Source organism: Vicugna pacos, chromosome 33 (assembly GCF_048564905.1).
Source record: "Vicugna pacos chromosome 33, VicPac4, whole genome shotgun sequence".
Taxonomy (NCBI): domain Eukaryota; kingdom Metazoa; phylum Chordata; class Mammalia; order Artiodactyla; family Camelidae; genus Vicugna; species Vicugna pacos.
Window position 1 is genome coordinate 12,829,863 of NC_133019.1, and position 14,550 is coordinate 12,844,412.

Here is a 14,550-nt window from a genome sequence, read left to right on the forward strand (position 1 = left end):
GTGGTAAGAACAATTTCCAGGATGTGTCTTTAAAGAGAGGGAACATGCTCTTCTTCCTACTGGCTGGGAGGTGGACTTGATGGCTGGAACTGAAGCAGCTGAAACTTTGACATGAGGCTTTTGTTGAGGAGGATAGTGCAACAAGACAGAATAAGCCTTGGTTGGTCCATGTTTACATGGGAGAGAAATATAATTCCATTTTGTTTAAGCTATTCTCTTTCTGTTTTTTTTTTGTCACTTACAGCTGAGCCTAATCCTAACTAACACAAACTAAGTCTGAAAAAAATAAATATAAGTTCACCAAGGGATACTTCAAACAGAGAGAACAGCAGGTACAAAGGCTCAGTGTCCTGACAGATGTGGCATGCTCAGGGAATGCCAAGGATTTGAGTGGCAGATGAGGCCGGAAGTGAATAGGCAGGACTGGGGCAGAGAGACCTGGCCCAGATGCCTCTCATTATTTCATCTGCACCCCCCACCTAACTTCCCCTGCTTGTTCCAGGATTATTTTATAAAGTGGAAGGTGGGTGGCTCTTTAACCCTATAAATGCTGGCCCTTCCCAGGCTGCCTGAGTAGCCCACAGTGGAGCTGTCAAGGGCTTCTCAGGTTCAGGCTGGCAGCTGGACACTGTCCCTGTCTGGCTGGGGCACAGTGCCTCTGGGCAGTTGAGCAAAAGCAGGACCCTCAGCAGACAAACAAGCTGGTCTCTATTGGTGGGCCAGCCAGCAGGCCTGCAGGAAGGTTGAAGGTCATGGGGTTTGGGGGGAACTGGGTGAGGAGTTCAGGCCCACACCTTGTAAACCTTTCCAGGAAGTACTTTTCTACTGGGGCAGCACCCAGATCCTGGGGCACTCATTAACCCTCTGGGTACCAGGAAAGGGCAGGAGGTGAGCACTGGGAGGCAGCTGAGGTCATCCTTCTTTGAACCTCCACGTGGTATTTACTCAGAGCAATTGTTGCCAGAGGCCTAGATCCTGGACTATTAAGCGGAATGTCTGTTCTCTGTGCCCAGAACTGAGTAGGTGAGCAGCCGGGGTAGAGGGATGCGGGTTGGAGTCCTAAGGGCGGGGATTGAGGGGTCTCAGCAGAGAGCTGGGGGTGGGAACTAAGAACTAAGGATCTGCTCTCGGAGCACTTTGGCAGAGTTGCTTCTTCCTCCCGGGATACCTCAGTTTTCTCAGCTGTGAAATGGGGGCAGGAACAGGTCAGCAGGGGAGTGATGGCAGAAGTGGCCGGGGGAGCTGCTCCTGGGGTCTGGGGAGGGTGGGGGGGCGGAATTTTTACAAAGCAGTTTGAGCTCCACACTCCGTATGATGAAACTGAAGTGAAAAAGGAGCCCCCCAACCCCCCACAAGGAAGACACCCTTTCTCTCTGAGCCACGTTCACCTAGGTCAGTCCTCCTGAGCCCTGACAGCTCAGTAACCACAGGGAAGGATTAACAGGTTTTGGGCAGGTCCCCTGGGAGACGTCCTTTCTTCGCTTCTTCACCCTCACCAGGCCTCCATTCACCTTTCTTCTCAGAGTACATCATGGCAAGTGTGGCTGCATTTCTGACCCGGGCTCTGGTCCTCCTCTCAGGTGGGTCTCCAACCCTGACATCAGTGTGGAGGTGTGGGCGGAGGCTGGACTTAGGGGCCTGTCCACCTCGGGGGAGGAAACCTGGTCCCTATTCATCCCTTCCCTCTCCACAGTGCTATCAACCACCCAGGCACAGAAAGGCTTCTGGGACTACTTCAGCCAGAGCAGCGGGGACAAAAGCAGGGTGGAGCAGATCCAGCAGCAGAAGCTGGCCTGGGAGCCCACGTGAGTGGCCAGGAAAAGGGTGTGTGGGCGAAGGGAGGAGACACCTTGTGGGGTGGGGTGATGCACTGCCGGATTCCCTCAACCTCATGGTCCTCTCTGGGAAGAGAAAAGAGCGGCGCTGGTTCTGCCTATTATCCCGGCAGTCCTGGGTTGTTCAGCACCCTCTGCTGGCAGCAGCCTCCTTCTTGACTTCTCTATGGCTGGTGCCTCTTTGCCCAATGAGCTGTGGGACCTGGGAGCAGTGGAGAGGACCTCCACGCCCCCACCCCAACACTCCCCCCCCCCCCGCGCCCCCACCCCCACCCATCCATTGCTTTCTCCAGAATGAAAGGATTGTTCAGGTGCATCTGGGCTTCCCTGGGCAGTGCTGGTCTGAATACACATGTGCCTTGTGTTTGTGCTTCCTGTGGGAGGAGTTGCGGTTGGCTGGGGCTAGAACTAGAACCCTGGCTCTGGAGCCACGGCCCTGCAGCCTCCGTTTCCCCAGAGGATCAGTGAGCAATGTCTTTGCGGCAGAGGAGATGAGGCGTCTAGCAGTCTGATGGCCTGATTGTCCCCTTCCCCAGGAGCCTGAAAGGCAGCCTTGAGCAAAACCTCAGCGATATGGACAAGTTCTTGGAAAAACTGGGCCCTCTGAATGGGCAGGGGAGGGAGCCTCCTGGGCTCCCACAAGACCCGGTGGACATGCGGCAGCTGCTGCAGAAGGAGCTGGAGGAGGTGAGGGAGCGCCTGGAGCCCTACATGGCGGAGGTGCACAAGCGCGTGGGCTGGAACCTGGAAGGGTTGCGGCGGCAGCTGCAGCCCTACACCTCGGAGCTGATGGAGCAGGTGGCCTCGCGCGTGCAGGAGCTGCAGGAGCAGTTGCACGCGGTCGGGGAGGACACCAAGGCCCACCTGCTGAGGGGCGTGGACGAGGCGCGGGGCCTGCTGCAGGAGCTGCAGAACCGCGTGGCGCACCACACCAGCCGCGTCAAGGCGCTCTTCCACCCGTACGCCGAGCGCCTGGTGACAGGCATCGGGCGCCACGTGCAGGAGCTGCACCGCAGCGTGGCGCCGCACGCCGCCGCCAGCCCCGCACGCCTCAGCCGCTGCGTGCAGGTGCTCTCGAGCAAGCTCACGCGCAAGGCCAAGGCCCTGCACGCACGCATCCAGCAGAACCTGGACCAGCTGCGCGAAGAGCTCAGCGCCTTTGTCGGTGCCGGTGCGGATGGTGCTGAGGAAGAGGCCCAACCCGACCCCCAGGTGCTGTCCCAGGAGGTGCGCCAGCGACTCCAGGCTTTCCGCCAGGACACCTTCCTGCAGATCGCCGCCTTCACCCGTGCCATTGACCAGGAGACCGAGCAGGTCCAGCAGCAGCTGGCGCCGCCCCCGCCAGGTCACAGCGCCTTCGCCCCAGAGTTCCTCCAAGAGGACCCAGACAAGGCCCGGAGTGAGCTGCAGGCTCGTCTGGACGACCTGTGGGAAGACATCAACTACAGCCTTCATGACCATGGTCTTGGCCATCAGGGGGAGCCCTGAGGGTTTCCTTCCCAAGTCCCAGATCCTTATCTGGGGAGCCAGCAGGCTCAGTCCTGGACAGTGGCCTGTTGGGCAGAGGGTGGAGGGCCCTGCACGGGATAGCTGAGGCCACCGAAGGGGCTGTCATCCTTGGCATATCCTGCTTCCTGCAATTCCCCATCCAGATGCATTACATTCACCAGGCTTTGTAAACCCGGCTTCCCTTCCTCGTTTGGGAATCCTGAGTTGCTTCATTCTAGGATGGCGGGAGTGGGGAGGGAGGAGGCACTCAGTGTGTGGATAATTATGTATAAGCCTGTTACCATGGTGCTGGAAGCCTGTGCCTTTTCGTCCTCTGGCCTGGCTTCAATCACTTCTGGCCACCTGGTGGCCACTGCTACTGCTGGTTCGCAGAGAGGACCTTGTTTCTCCCTAGGGCTGCCATGACAGCCTCTGTTGGAGGAAGCGAAGGGAGAAAGGAAGAAAGTATGAGGAGTGTGTGTGTATACGTCCCTGCTGGTGGGGACAAATGGTGTGGGTTACCGTGGGAGGGAGTAGAGCCCGGATTTCCTCACCTAGCTCTACATCTAAACAGCTGACTGAACTCTCCAAACTCTGGAGGCTTCTTAAACCCTCTGAAGAGCCAACCTTGTGCCCTTCCCATCTCTGGCCCCTCCCTGCTGATTCCTAGGCTGAAGTCTAGACTTCTGACACAAATGAAATAGATGCTTATGATGGAAGCTTATTTGCCTGGTGCGACTCTCATGTGGACCATCTCTGAAAGCAGTGGCCTTACTGCTATCCCTAAAGCATATCCACCATCCCCTCCAAACCCTCGTTGTTCCTTCACATTGACCCCCTCCCGGCCCAGGTTTGTCAGAGGGCTTTTGCTCTGGCTGGGCTGACAGCTGCCTGTCATGCCTGGGGTGTCCCAGGTTAGAGGTTAGAGACCCTTTCTCTGCACATGCATTGTTCACCCACCTGCTTACCTCAGGACTGTGTGCATGAGGTGCAGGGGCCTGAGGTAGCCTGTCTCCTTTGTCACCACCGTATCAGATTTTGAATGCCCCTTTTCATGACTGACCTTCTTGGGACCCCCAAACTCTTAACTCCCTATTCCCCATTCTCCATGTACAGATTCACTTGAGGGCAACCAAGCTCCTTATAGATCCCTGGGAACTCTGAAATTGGGGGCGGGTGAGGTAGAGGGAGGAGGAAAAAGGAAAGGGTAAACACACCCAGGCCAGTACCCTTGGACTGTCCTGTGTGGCACTCTCTCCTCCCAGCTTAGCCCGCAGTGCACAGGGTTCTCAGCACTGCCTCACTCCTGCATAGCACGCACCCCACATGAATCTGGCCTCATCATACCTAAAAACTGGACTTCTTCCCTGACACCCTAGATTTAGCAACAGAACTGGGAGAGCGGTGCCCAGGGAGAGGAGGTGCTGGAAAGGAAAGTTTACCCCCCAAAGAGGTGTTTTTGTTGTTGTTAGTTAGGAAACCAGGAGGAGTGATTCAGCTGGAGTCGGATGTGGTGGGGATGAGGGGGTGGGAGTGAAAATGAGGGCCATGTATTTGAGGCTGGAATTTGGGCTGGTGTTTACGAGGACAGAAATAGGGAATGAGAAGAACAGGAAGGGAGAGACTGATGGAGGGACTAAGGGAGGGGGATCTAGAGCCAAAGCAGCGTCTGGCCCAACAGTGGATCCAAGCCATCCCGGGTCAGAGCGCACCTCCTCGGGGATACCGAGGGACAGCCAGATCCCTTGCCGTCAAGGCTCCTGCAGTCAGACTTGCGGACCAATAGTTAGAATCTAGTGCGACGGAGCTATTGCAAGGAGCAAAAAACTGTCCTGGGTCTGAGAGGACGTCCTGGAGCGGTGATGCCTGAATTGAGGTGGAGGCAACGTCTGGAACCAGCTGGCTATGGAAATCAGGATCAAATAATCCCGGAAACTGGGAAACCGTGTCAGGTACGGTTCCCCGAGGGCCCAGAATCCACGGCCTCTTTAAGAAAGGGCAGGGGCGGCAGCTGGCGGAAGTGCCGGAGGAAGGGGAGGGGCCACAGGGGCAGTAAAAGCCGGAAGTCGGCGCCTGGGTCGCGCGTGGTGGGGATGTCGGCCAGCGGGGCTGTGGAGCCCGGGCCCCCGGGGGTTGCCGCCCCCTCGCCCGCAGCGGCCCGGGCTCCGGGGCCGGGGCACTTGTTTCGACCTTTCAGCGCCGAGGACGAGGAGCAGCAGCCCACCGAGATTGAGTCGCTGTGCATGAACTGTTACCGCAACGTGAGGCGGGGGCGCGGCCATGGACACCTGGAGGGTTGGGCTGAGACGGGGTTGGGGGATTGGGGTCTAGGGGTGGGTTGTGGCGGGGAGAGTCGGCGACCCGGTCAGGTGGGCCCAGCTGGGGACCCGAAGGCGAGGTAGGCCCGGGGGCCGGTAGACAGGGGGATAGAGGTTTCATTGGCTCTTTCCTTAGCGGTTTTCTGCTTTCCCAGGGCATGACGCGCCTTCTGCTTACTAAGATCCCCTTCTTCAGAGAAATAATCGTGAGCTCCTTTTTCTGCGAGCACTGTGGCTGGAACAACACGGAGATCCAGTCGGCCGGCAGGATCCAGGACCAGGGAGTGCGCTACACTTTGACCGTCAGGGCCCAGGAGGTAAGAGGAAATCACAGCAGTTACCCTAGTGTCTTAGAGAAAGCCCGGGGACTGGAGTCAGAGCTCTGGTTCAGGCCGTCCGACCTCGAGCAAATTTCCTTATGTGTCCAAGCCTCAGTTTCCGCCTTTGAAAAATGGCATCGGTGCTGTCATCTGTTCAGGTGAGGTGAGACTTGTGAAAGTGCTTTGTAAACTTTGTCCGATGGAATCAAGTGAGCAGTGGTTGCTATGAGTGGTACTCTCACCATTTGGGCAGCTGGTTCCATCAAGGTTCTTTTCTACATGAGTAGTCTAGACTCCCTGAAGTGGAGAGAGGAAGAAACAGTGGGCCGGGGGCTCTAAGGAGGGCGACAGTGTGCTATTTCCTGCAGAGAACCTGTACTGTTGACCTCGGTGGACTGAGAATTTTTCTTTTTGCCTAGGACATGAACAGAGAAGTAGTGAAGACTGACTCTGCCACCACTAGGATCCCAGAGCTGGATTTTGAAATTCCTGCCTTCAGCCAGAAAGGAGGTAACGTTAAGATCAGAATAATTAGTCTGTTCATCTTCATGCCTAGCCAAAATCTTGCTTTCTTGCAAAATCCCTGGTACCAGGTGTAGTGGCTTGTGTATGGGTTTGGCCATGTAATCATTGTGATCTTCATTGGTTTCACATAAGCGGAAAGCTTAGATAAAACAGCTTGAGATGGTAGATAGCAATAGTAAGACTGTGATGTGCTTATTACAGAACTTTAACATCACTCTCATTAGATGTGAATGGAACCTTGTTCCCTGCCTCTCTATTTTACATATGACATTAAGGCCCAGAGAGTTCAAGTGAAATGCCCAGGCTCTTACAGGCACTTGCTAGGAGAGCCAGACTTACCTATCTTTTGTTCTTGTTGACCAGCTCTGACCACTGTTGAAGGATTGATCAGCCGTGCTGTCTCTGGCCTGGAGCAGGATCAGCCCACACGAAGGGTGAGCTGGGGTTTTCTGATTACAGCAGCTCAGGGAATAATTATAGTATATAGTTGTATATACTTGTTGAGCTTCCTGTGTAGCTGAACTGCCTCTGATTGAATGTTGGAGAACTTGGGGGGAAGCATGCTGTGGTGCTGTGGCTGCCTGGATGTTGCTTGTGTTGTACCACTGTCCTTTCCATTGCCCTTCCCCCAGTGTATTCTGAGGCTTCTTCTCAGACAGACACTGTAATATTACCTCTGAAGAGCCTTTCCTAATACCCTTGGGTTTATCTGTACTTCCTGAGTGTTTCATTGTATCTTATATATATTAGGATATTTCATACATATGTATGAAATAATATAATTGCACATTTAGTCATCTGTCTTCTTAACTGGCCGTGGAGCCCCATAAGAGGACTCTGATTTATATACTGTTGTCTGTAACCTGGCATGAGGGCCTGGGCTAAGTGGTTGAATGAGTGAGAAAATAAGGCTCGTCTGGCACCCCCCCATAAACTTCTAACTCACTTGCTACTTCTTATTGTGAAGCCTGAGTCTCTGTTTCCACTCAAACTAAGATGGACGGTGACTTCCTGTTGGAAGTGATGTGGGCATGACAGGGAGTGGAGACACGAGGTCTGTCACCAGGGTCGATGCTATTACTCTCTGTTCATGTCAGGCAAACGAAGAAGCCATGGCTGATAGGATTGATGAGTTCATTGTCAAACTGAAAGAGCTAAAGCAGGTGGCCTCTCCTTTCACCCTGGTGAGTACTGAGGAACTCTAGGTGCCCTAGATTTAGGGGAGGAGAGACCATTAAGACTGTCTGAGATTTTTCTACTATGGTGCCTGAGTAGTCTGATGGCAGGTGGAGGATTGCATGTGATTTCTTGTTGTAACTGCTCTCTTTACCCATCTGTTAGATCATTGATGATCCCTCAGGGAACAGCTTCGTGGAAAACCCACACGCTCCCCGGAAAGATGATGCCCTGGTGATCACACACTATAACCGGACTCGACAGCAGGAAGAGATCCTGGGGCTCCAGGTAAGTGCACTGAAGAAGCCAGAAGAATGCTCTGGAGTTATCTTGCACTCTGGATTGCTTGGAGTCAGTGGGAACTTATTTTGCTGCTGCCGTTCTGTGCACCCTGTCTCAGCACATGAATGCCTCTCATCCAGCTCATGGAAGGACTTAGGGTAAACTTTACAACACAGAACAGCAGGGGCTGTGATTCTGTCTTAAGCTCTGTTCTTCCCTTGACTGGGGCTTTGCTTTTTGATTTCTCTGTTAAACCCATGAGGTGGCAACTGACATAAACAAACCAGAGCATTTTCTCTCCCTCCAGGGTGGGGTGTTGGGGAGGCTGAGATCTATGTGACGTCTGATTTGCATCTCTGTTACTTTAGGCAGAGGCACCAGAAGAGAAGCCAGAAGAGGAAGATCTCAGAAACGAAGTGAGTCCCATTGGCTACAGTGGAGGAAGGAGCAGAGTTGTGGGCTGAGACTGGTGCTATTCAGTGTCTCTCTTCCTCACCACCAACACGGGCGGCCACCAGCATACCAGCTGAGTGTCTTTAGCCTGAGCAGGGTTCAGCCGCCTGGGAGGGCTCACCCTGCATCCCCATGTTGTGTTGCAGGTGCTCCAGTTCAACACAAACTGCCCGGAGTGCAATGCTCCGGCCCAGACCAACATGAAGCTAGTTCGTATCTTTTGTCAGGCAGTTGGGTTGCTCTTCATCTGACTCAGGCATGAAGATTATGTTCAGGCTGGAGAGTACTCCCTTCAAGGAAAGCACATGCTTTATTCTGAATGATGAGGAGGATGTTGACTTTGATGAGACTGTGCACCTTGGCTTTTGGGTTCAAAGAGCGTCAGGCCATGGTCTCTAGGCTCCTGTGTGTGAGCTGAGCCATGCCGTCAAACACTGGTGAACAGGGATCACCGTGGGGTGTGACCTTGCCCTCTTCTGGGGGGCAGTCTGTGTTAGGCTGCTTCTTGTGATCTGTTTCCTGCATCCTGGGACCAGCAACTATGTGTTTGGGTTTGTTCTTCCCCAGAGGGTGGTCTTGCTATCCTGGAAGCAGATTTCCTTAATTCCACCTGCCAGAAATCCCCCACTTTAAGGAGGTTATCATCATGGCCACCAACTGCGAGAACTGTGGCCATCGGACCAATGAGGTGGGTGGGCGTCATCGCTGGGGAAGGCTGGCTTGAGGGTAACGCCTAACTTTCATCCATTCTAAAGCTGCTTAGGGTGAGGAGCTCTTGAAGGGACTAGGAATTACAGAGGAAAAATTAGAGACAGCATAGCTTATTGAAGACGTATTTAAAGTTGGTTATGTGGAAGAGAGACCCACTTTTGACCTACCCCTCAGAGGAGTGGAATTGCAGGGAGGCAGATTTTGACTTAGTAATAAAGAACTTTCTAGATCTGTCTGAAAGTAGAATGGGCCACCCTGGAGGATTGTACATTCCTTTTCCCTGGGTATATTCAAGCATAAACTGTTTAAATTCTTAAACTAGAAAATTATAAAGGGGATCTACACATTAGTTGTAGTTGGAAGTCCCTTTCAACCCCAGGAGTCATTTTTTTTTAAAAGGTGAATTTAGTTTCTTGGCACTTTGGGGTAAGTTTTGGCAGCTTCCTGGGCTGAGTGTTCTGCGTTTGGTTTGGGTGACTGCTGAAACTGTGGGTTTAAAAGGCACTGTCCTTTGTAGCTGTTAGAGGGCCTGATTGGAGGTCCAGGCCTACCCCCGAGGTCTCCCCGCGCCAGGTGAGGATCGGGGTCTCCTCTCCTGCTGCCCCTGACACTGCTGTCTATGCAGGTGAAATCTGGAGGGGCTGTGGAGCCCTTGGGCACCAGGATCACCTTCCACATCACAGATCCCTCAGATATGACCAGAGACCTGCTCAAGGTAACAGCCTGCTTGGGAAATTCTCTGCATGTGGCTGTCCCTGCTGAGGGGAAATTCTTTCTTCGGTTATGTCCTGGGGTCATGGGGTGTCTCCTTACTTGGGTTTGAGGATCCCTGAGCATAGTTTATCTATGGTTGGAAGTGCAGATTCAGAAGGTGACCCAGAAAGAAAGGCTCTTTCTGATGACTTGGCAGCCTTTTGCCTCCTGTCTGTAAGAGCCCTTGTTTCTGGCCTCTGATGACAGGATGCTTGCCAGCTTGAAGCCATGACTCAGAATGCCCCCCTTTTTAGGCTGGTTCCAGGAGTGAGTCTGGCTTTAACTAGAGACTCAGAGAAAACTGGGACAGCTGACTTTGTCCCCAAGCTGTCCTTGGTGGTATTAATTTGGCAACAGGACTCTGGTTAGCTTTCTCTAGTGGCTCCTGATTTAAAGCCTAACTTGATCTCTCATCTCACAGTCTGAGACATGTAGTGTGGAAATCCCAGAGCTGGAATTTGAACTGGGAATGGCTGTCCTCGGGGGCAAGTTCACCACACTGGAGGGGATGCTGAAAGACATTCGGGAACTGGTGAGTCCCCTGAGTATAGTTGATGGCAGCTTCTGTTGGGTGGCTGTGGGGAAGGGGCTAGAAGACCCCAAATTTCTAGTTTTGGGGGCTGATAACTGGAGTTCCTTTGCTTTAAAGCTGATTTGAGAAACTTAAATGTTATTTTGGATTGTGATGATAAGTTTATGGTAAATTCAGAATGGAAATTCTCAGGCCTAAATCTTGGCCGATGGAGATATTTTGTGATTTTGCGTAAGTCATTTATGTCGCTGTAAAATGGGAGCATGAGGGTCCTTCCAGCACCTAAAACTCCTAGATGTACATGTATCTGTGTGCATTGACTTAAATCCATGTGTTTTGCCTCTTAGTGAATCATTTCACTTAATTGATTCTCAGTTGCCAGGCATTTTGTCTTTGTAAGTTGTACTTTACCTTGCATTTCTTCAAATGAGGACCATAGTTCCTATTTAAGAACGTTGCTATAGTTTTGTTTCACGTTGCCATTTTGGCAGATAAAGCCACACAGTCTTAGGAGTGGCTGTCCAGGTTGGAAAGGTGGTGTGGCCTGCATGGAGACCAAGCTTCCCTGCTGGGCCCCTCCCGCCAGCTTTATGGTTAAGCGTAACAAGCAAAGAGCCAGCATTCTAGCAGTTTGGATGCCATTTATTGCAGGTGACCAAGAACCCTTTCACACTGGGTGACAGTTCCAATCCTGGCCAGACGGAGAAACTGCAGGAGTTTAGTCAGAAGCTGGACCAGGTGAGAGGACTCAGACCACCTGGTCTGTGCTTGTGGTCTGGGGCTCCAGGGAACAACAGGCTGCATACCCTTTCCTGCCACATTTTAACATCTAACCAGAATGCTGGGGATTCTCCTGGTTTCTCTGTCCCGTGCTGTTTCCTTTCTTGGTTTTTTTCTCCTTTATTTTGTTGGAGCATCTTCACCAGTACCTCCTTGAGAAAGTGCATGGGAAGTAAGATTTCTGGGACTTTACATGTCTGAAAATTATTTCAGTCTCATACTTGATTGACTAATGGCTGGGAATAGAATTCTAGCATAGATATGAGTTTTTATCAGAATTTCTGGTCTTTCAGTCTCCCACTAATGTCTCCCAGTTTCGAGTTTGGCTATTAAGAAGTTTGAAGGCATTCTGATTCCTGATCTTTTGTTTGTGACCCAGTCTTTTGATGCCTTTTTGTCCCCTGTGATGTGAAATTTCAGGATGTGCTTTGGTGTGGGTCAACTTTCAACCACCGTGCTAAGCACTTGAGGGGTCCTTTGAGTCTGGAATATGGCTCAGTTCTAGGGAGCTCTTAAAAATGATTTTATTGCTCTCCCTCTCTTCTCTCTTTCTGAAACCCCTGTTTTGGTTGTTGGGCAGAGTTGTCTGGTTTTTTGTAATTTACTTATTTTTCTGTCCTGTTTTCAGTTTCTTTGTATTTGCTCTACTCTTGGAGATTAATTTTCCGAACTTTCAATTGAGTTTTTCATTTCCACTGACATATTTTTATTTTCCAAGACCTTTTTTGGTCTTTCAATACTTCCTGTCCTTTTTTTTTTTTTTTTTTTAAATAGCATCCTTCTGTTTAAAGGATGTAGAGTTTTTATTCTTGAGAATATTTTAATGTTGGGATTTTTTTTGACATTTTATTTTCCTTGCATAGTTTCCATTTCATCTTAAGTTGTTTTTTGTTTGTTTGTTTTTTATTTCTGTCTTTCAGTGTTAGAGGCTTTGTTCAGATGTCTGGTAATCATTGATTGTCTTTTAAAAGTAAAGGACTAAAACACCTGATTGGGCTGAGTCTTGTTGACATTGGACTCATTGGAGGGGGATTTAGCTTAGCCACGTCACTGAGGTAACTAATACCAGAGTGGTTAGGTGTGTCCTCTTGGGCTGCTCAGATTCCCATCACTGGGTGTCCCATTTCCTGGCCTGAGAGTGCGGGCTTGGCTGGCAGTGTTCTGAGAGCCCAGCATGGGAAGAGGGCTGCGGTGTGGGTATGTCTGTTTCCATTAAGGGTACAGTCAGTCTCCTGCTCTTGACTTTTTTCCCCCTCTGCCCTCAACTGGGCCAGTGTCCCCCAGTCCATGGCGTGCTGTGGTTATTTCTCCACAGAGTCCTCAGTCTCCTGTTGGGATGGGGGAAGGGCGGTTGTTGGTTTTTTTGGCGTGGTTAGGGATGCCGGAGTGCTTCTCAGGTAGCTTTCAGACAGTCCTTATTTTAGAACCTCTCATTCCATTTCTAGACGTACCTCGTTTCACAAGTTCTTAGAACTTTGGGGGGATTCTGCAGTGTACACTGGGTTTGTTCCTGTCTGGCAGACACGGTCCCTTCCTGCCAGGAGCCTGTGAGATTTACGTGCTCGTGCTGTGCCCTCTCTCCCTCAGATCCTGGACGGTGACATGAAGGCCCACTTTGTTATGGATGATCCAGCAGGAAACAGCTACTTGCAGGTACAGTAGACCTTCCCTGGTATTTCATAGAGAGATACTTTCTGACCTTCCTAAAATATGTATCATTTTTCCAGAAACAGAGAGACTTAATTCTGAATGAACTACTTTTTGTCAGGGAACCTCTTAGCAGAAATTGGAACATAAGGGAGGAAGCGGGAAGGTGGGATGGATTGTGATTATGTGTCAAGAGGGGAAAAAGGAGACCCCCAGGTTCCTTCCTCCTCTAGTCTAGCCGGTGTCCCCAGCTCTGAGCCCAGCAATGGAGTTTTCATCTTGCAAATCTGATTGTGGAGCAAGGAGGAATGGTGCCTTTTCCAGAGGCCAAGATAGGGAAACTGAAAGGCTATAAGCTATGACTAGTGAGATATTCTGGTGATTGATAGTAACTTCAACATTTATTGAGCAGTTATTATGGGCCAGGCACAACTGTTCTAAGGTCTCTCCACAATTTAGACTATGCTGCTCTCTTTAGATAGGAAGTTTTTTAGGCAAACTGTTCCCTCATTCCGCCTGGGACTGGACAGTCCTACTCTGAGCCCATGTGGGCTCTGTTGCTGCCTGTGAGTTGAGCCTAGCCATGAGGTGTTGGAGGCCCTTAGAAATAAAGAACTCATGAAGTTTTTGGGGAAGTGGGAATTGGAAGCTGCTGGGGGAGAGAGGATCTCAGGATGGCACAGGCACTGACAGTCTGGCCTTGCAGAATGTGTACGCACCTGAGGACGATCCTGAGATGAAGGTGGAGCATTACAAGCGCACATTTGACCAAAACGAGGAGCTCGGGCTGAACGACATGAAGACGGAAGGCTATGAGACAGGCCTGGCTTCCCCGCGGTAGCAGTGGGCGGTTCCCGGCCAGCCCCCAGCGCTGCTCAACCACAGGGTTATTACTGCAGTGGAAAAGGCTGGAGTGTCCCTTTCACCAGGCCTTGCCTGTGTAGGGAGGACACCTGGTCTGAGTTGGAGATCTGGGCACACTTTCTGAACAGCTTGTGATGGAAGTGCAAGCCTCTTGGGTTACTTGATCTTGGGTTGGAGGTTTTGAGTTGGCCTGGAAGAAACCTGGAAATGAGCCATCAGGCATGTCATTGACACTTTTTTTCCGATTAAGTCTTTACCCTCCCTCCACACAACACTTTCTCACCTAGGATTGGCACTCTGAAGTTGAGAAGGTAGAAGACAGCTACAAATGAAGTTTGGGAGTTGGTTTGGGTATATAAACACTGGCTTTCAACAGGAGAAAGAGTCTTCTGAGGGGAAGGAGTCTAGCTCAGGTGAAGAAGTTCTCATTAAAATGGTGGCTTTCAAACAGCACTGGCCTCTGAATTCATTCTGTCCTTGTTTGGTCTGCTGGTAGAGTTCAACCTCCTGAAGAAAATTTTCTCCAGAGTGAGCTGGCATTTCATTCATTCCTTTAATAGATGCTTATGTGCTCACTCTGTGCCAGGCACATCATAGAACTGAACAAAATAAAGCTCTGCTTTCATGCAGTTTCAAGTGTAGTGGGGGAAATTGGCAAGCAGAGTGGGTGGGAGGTTGACAATAAACCCACAAGTAAAACAGTGTCAGATTAATCACCATGTTATGGAGGAATGTTCAGCAGGGAAGGAGTCTGGGTAGTGCCAGGGAAGATGGGGGCATTTGCTTTTATTAGATGGAACTGCCAAGAAAGGGCAGAACTTAGACTGTGCCACTGGTCGTGAATCATTTGATCCTGCTTAACTTCC

General features: G+C 51.1%; 2 protein-coding genes across 2 annotated transcripts; both read left to right on the plus strand.

Moving 5' to 3' along the window:
- Positions 1-948: 948 nt before the first annotated feature.
- APOA5 (apolipoprotein A5) lies at positions 949-3,511 on the plus strand. Its single transcript, XM_006207790.4, has 4 exons — positions 949-1,023; positions 1,524-1,580; positions 1,694-1,805; positions 2,372-3,511. The coding sequence occupies exons 2-4, from the start codon at positions 1,532-1,534 to the stop codon at positions 3,321-3,323; spliced, it is 1,113 nt and encodes a 370-aa protein (XP_006207852.1). The 5' UTR covers positions 949-1,023; positions 1,524-1,531; the 3' UTR covers positions 3,324-3,511.
- Positions 3,512-5,363: 1,852 nt separating this feature from the next.
- On the plus strand, positions 5,364-14,137 carry ZPR1 (ZPR1 zinc finger). The gene is made up of 14 exons (XM_072953809.1): positions 5,364-5,584; positions 5,797-5,958; positions 6,381-6,471; positions 6,850-6,920; positions 7,584-7,670; positions 7,828-7,950; positions 8,313-8,360; positions 8,544-8,610; positions 9,015-9,085; positions 9,734-9,823; positions 10,283-10,393; positions 11,045-11,131; positions 12,761-12,826; positions 13,527-14,137. Exons 1-14 carry the CDS (start codon positions 5,417-5,419, stop codon positions 13,659-13,661), a joined length of 1,377 nt encoding a protein of 458 aa, XP_072809910.1. The 5' UTR covers positions 5,364-5,416; the 3' UTR covers positions 13,662-14,137.
- Positions 14,138-14,550: the final 413 nt, after the last annotated feature.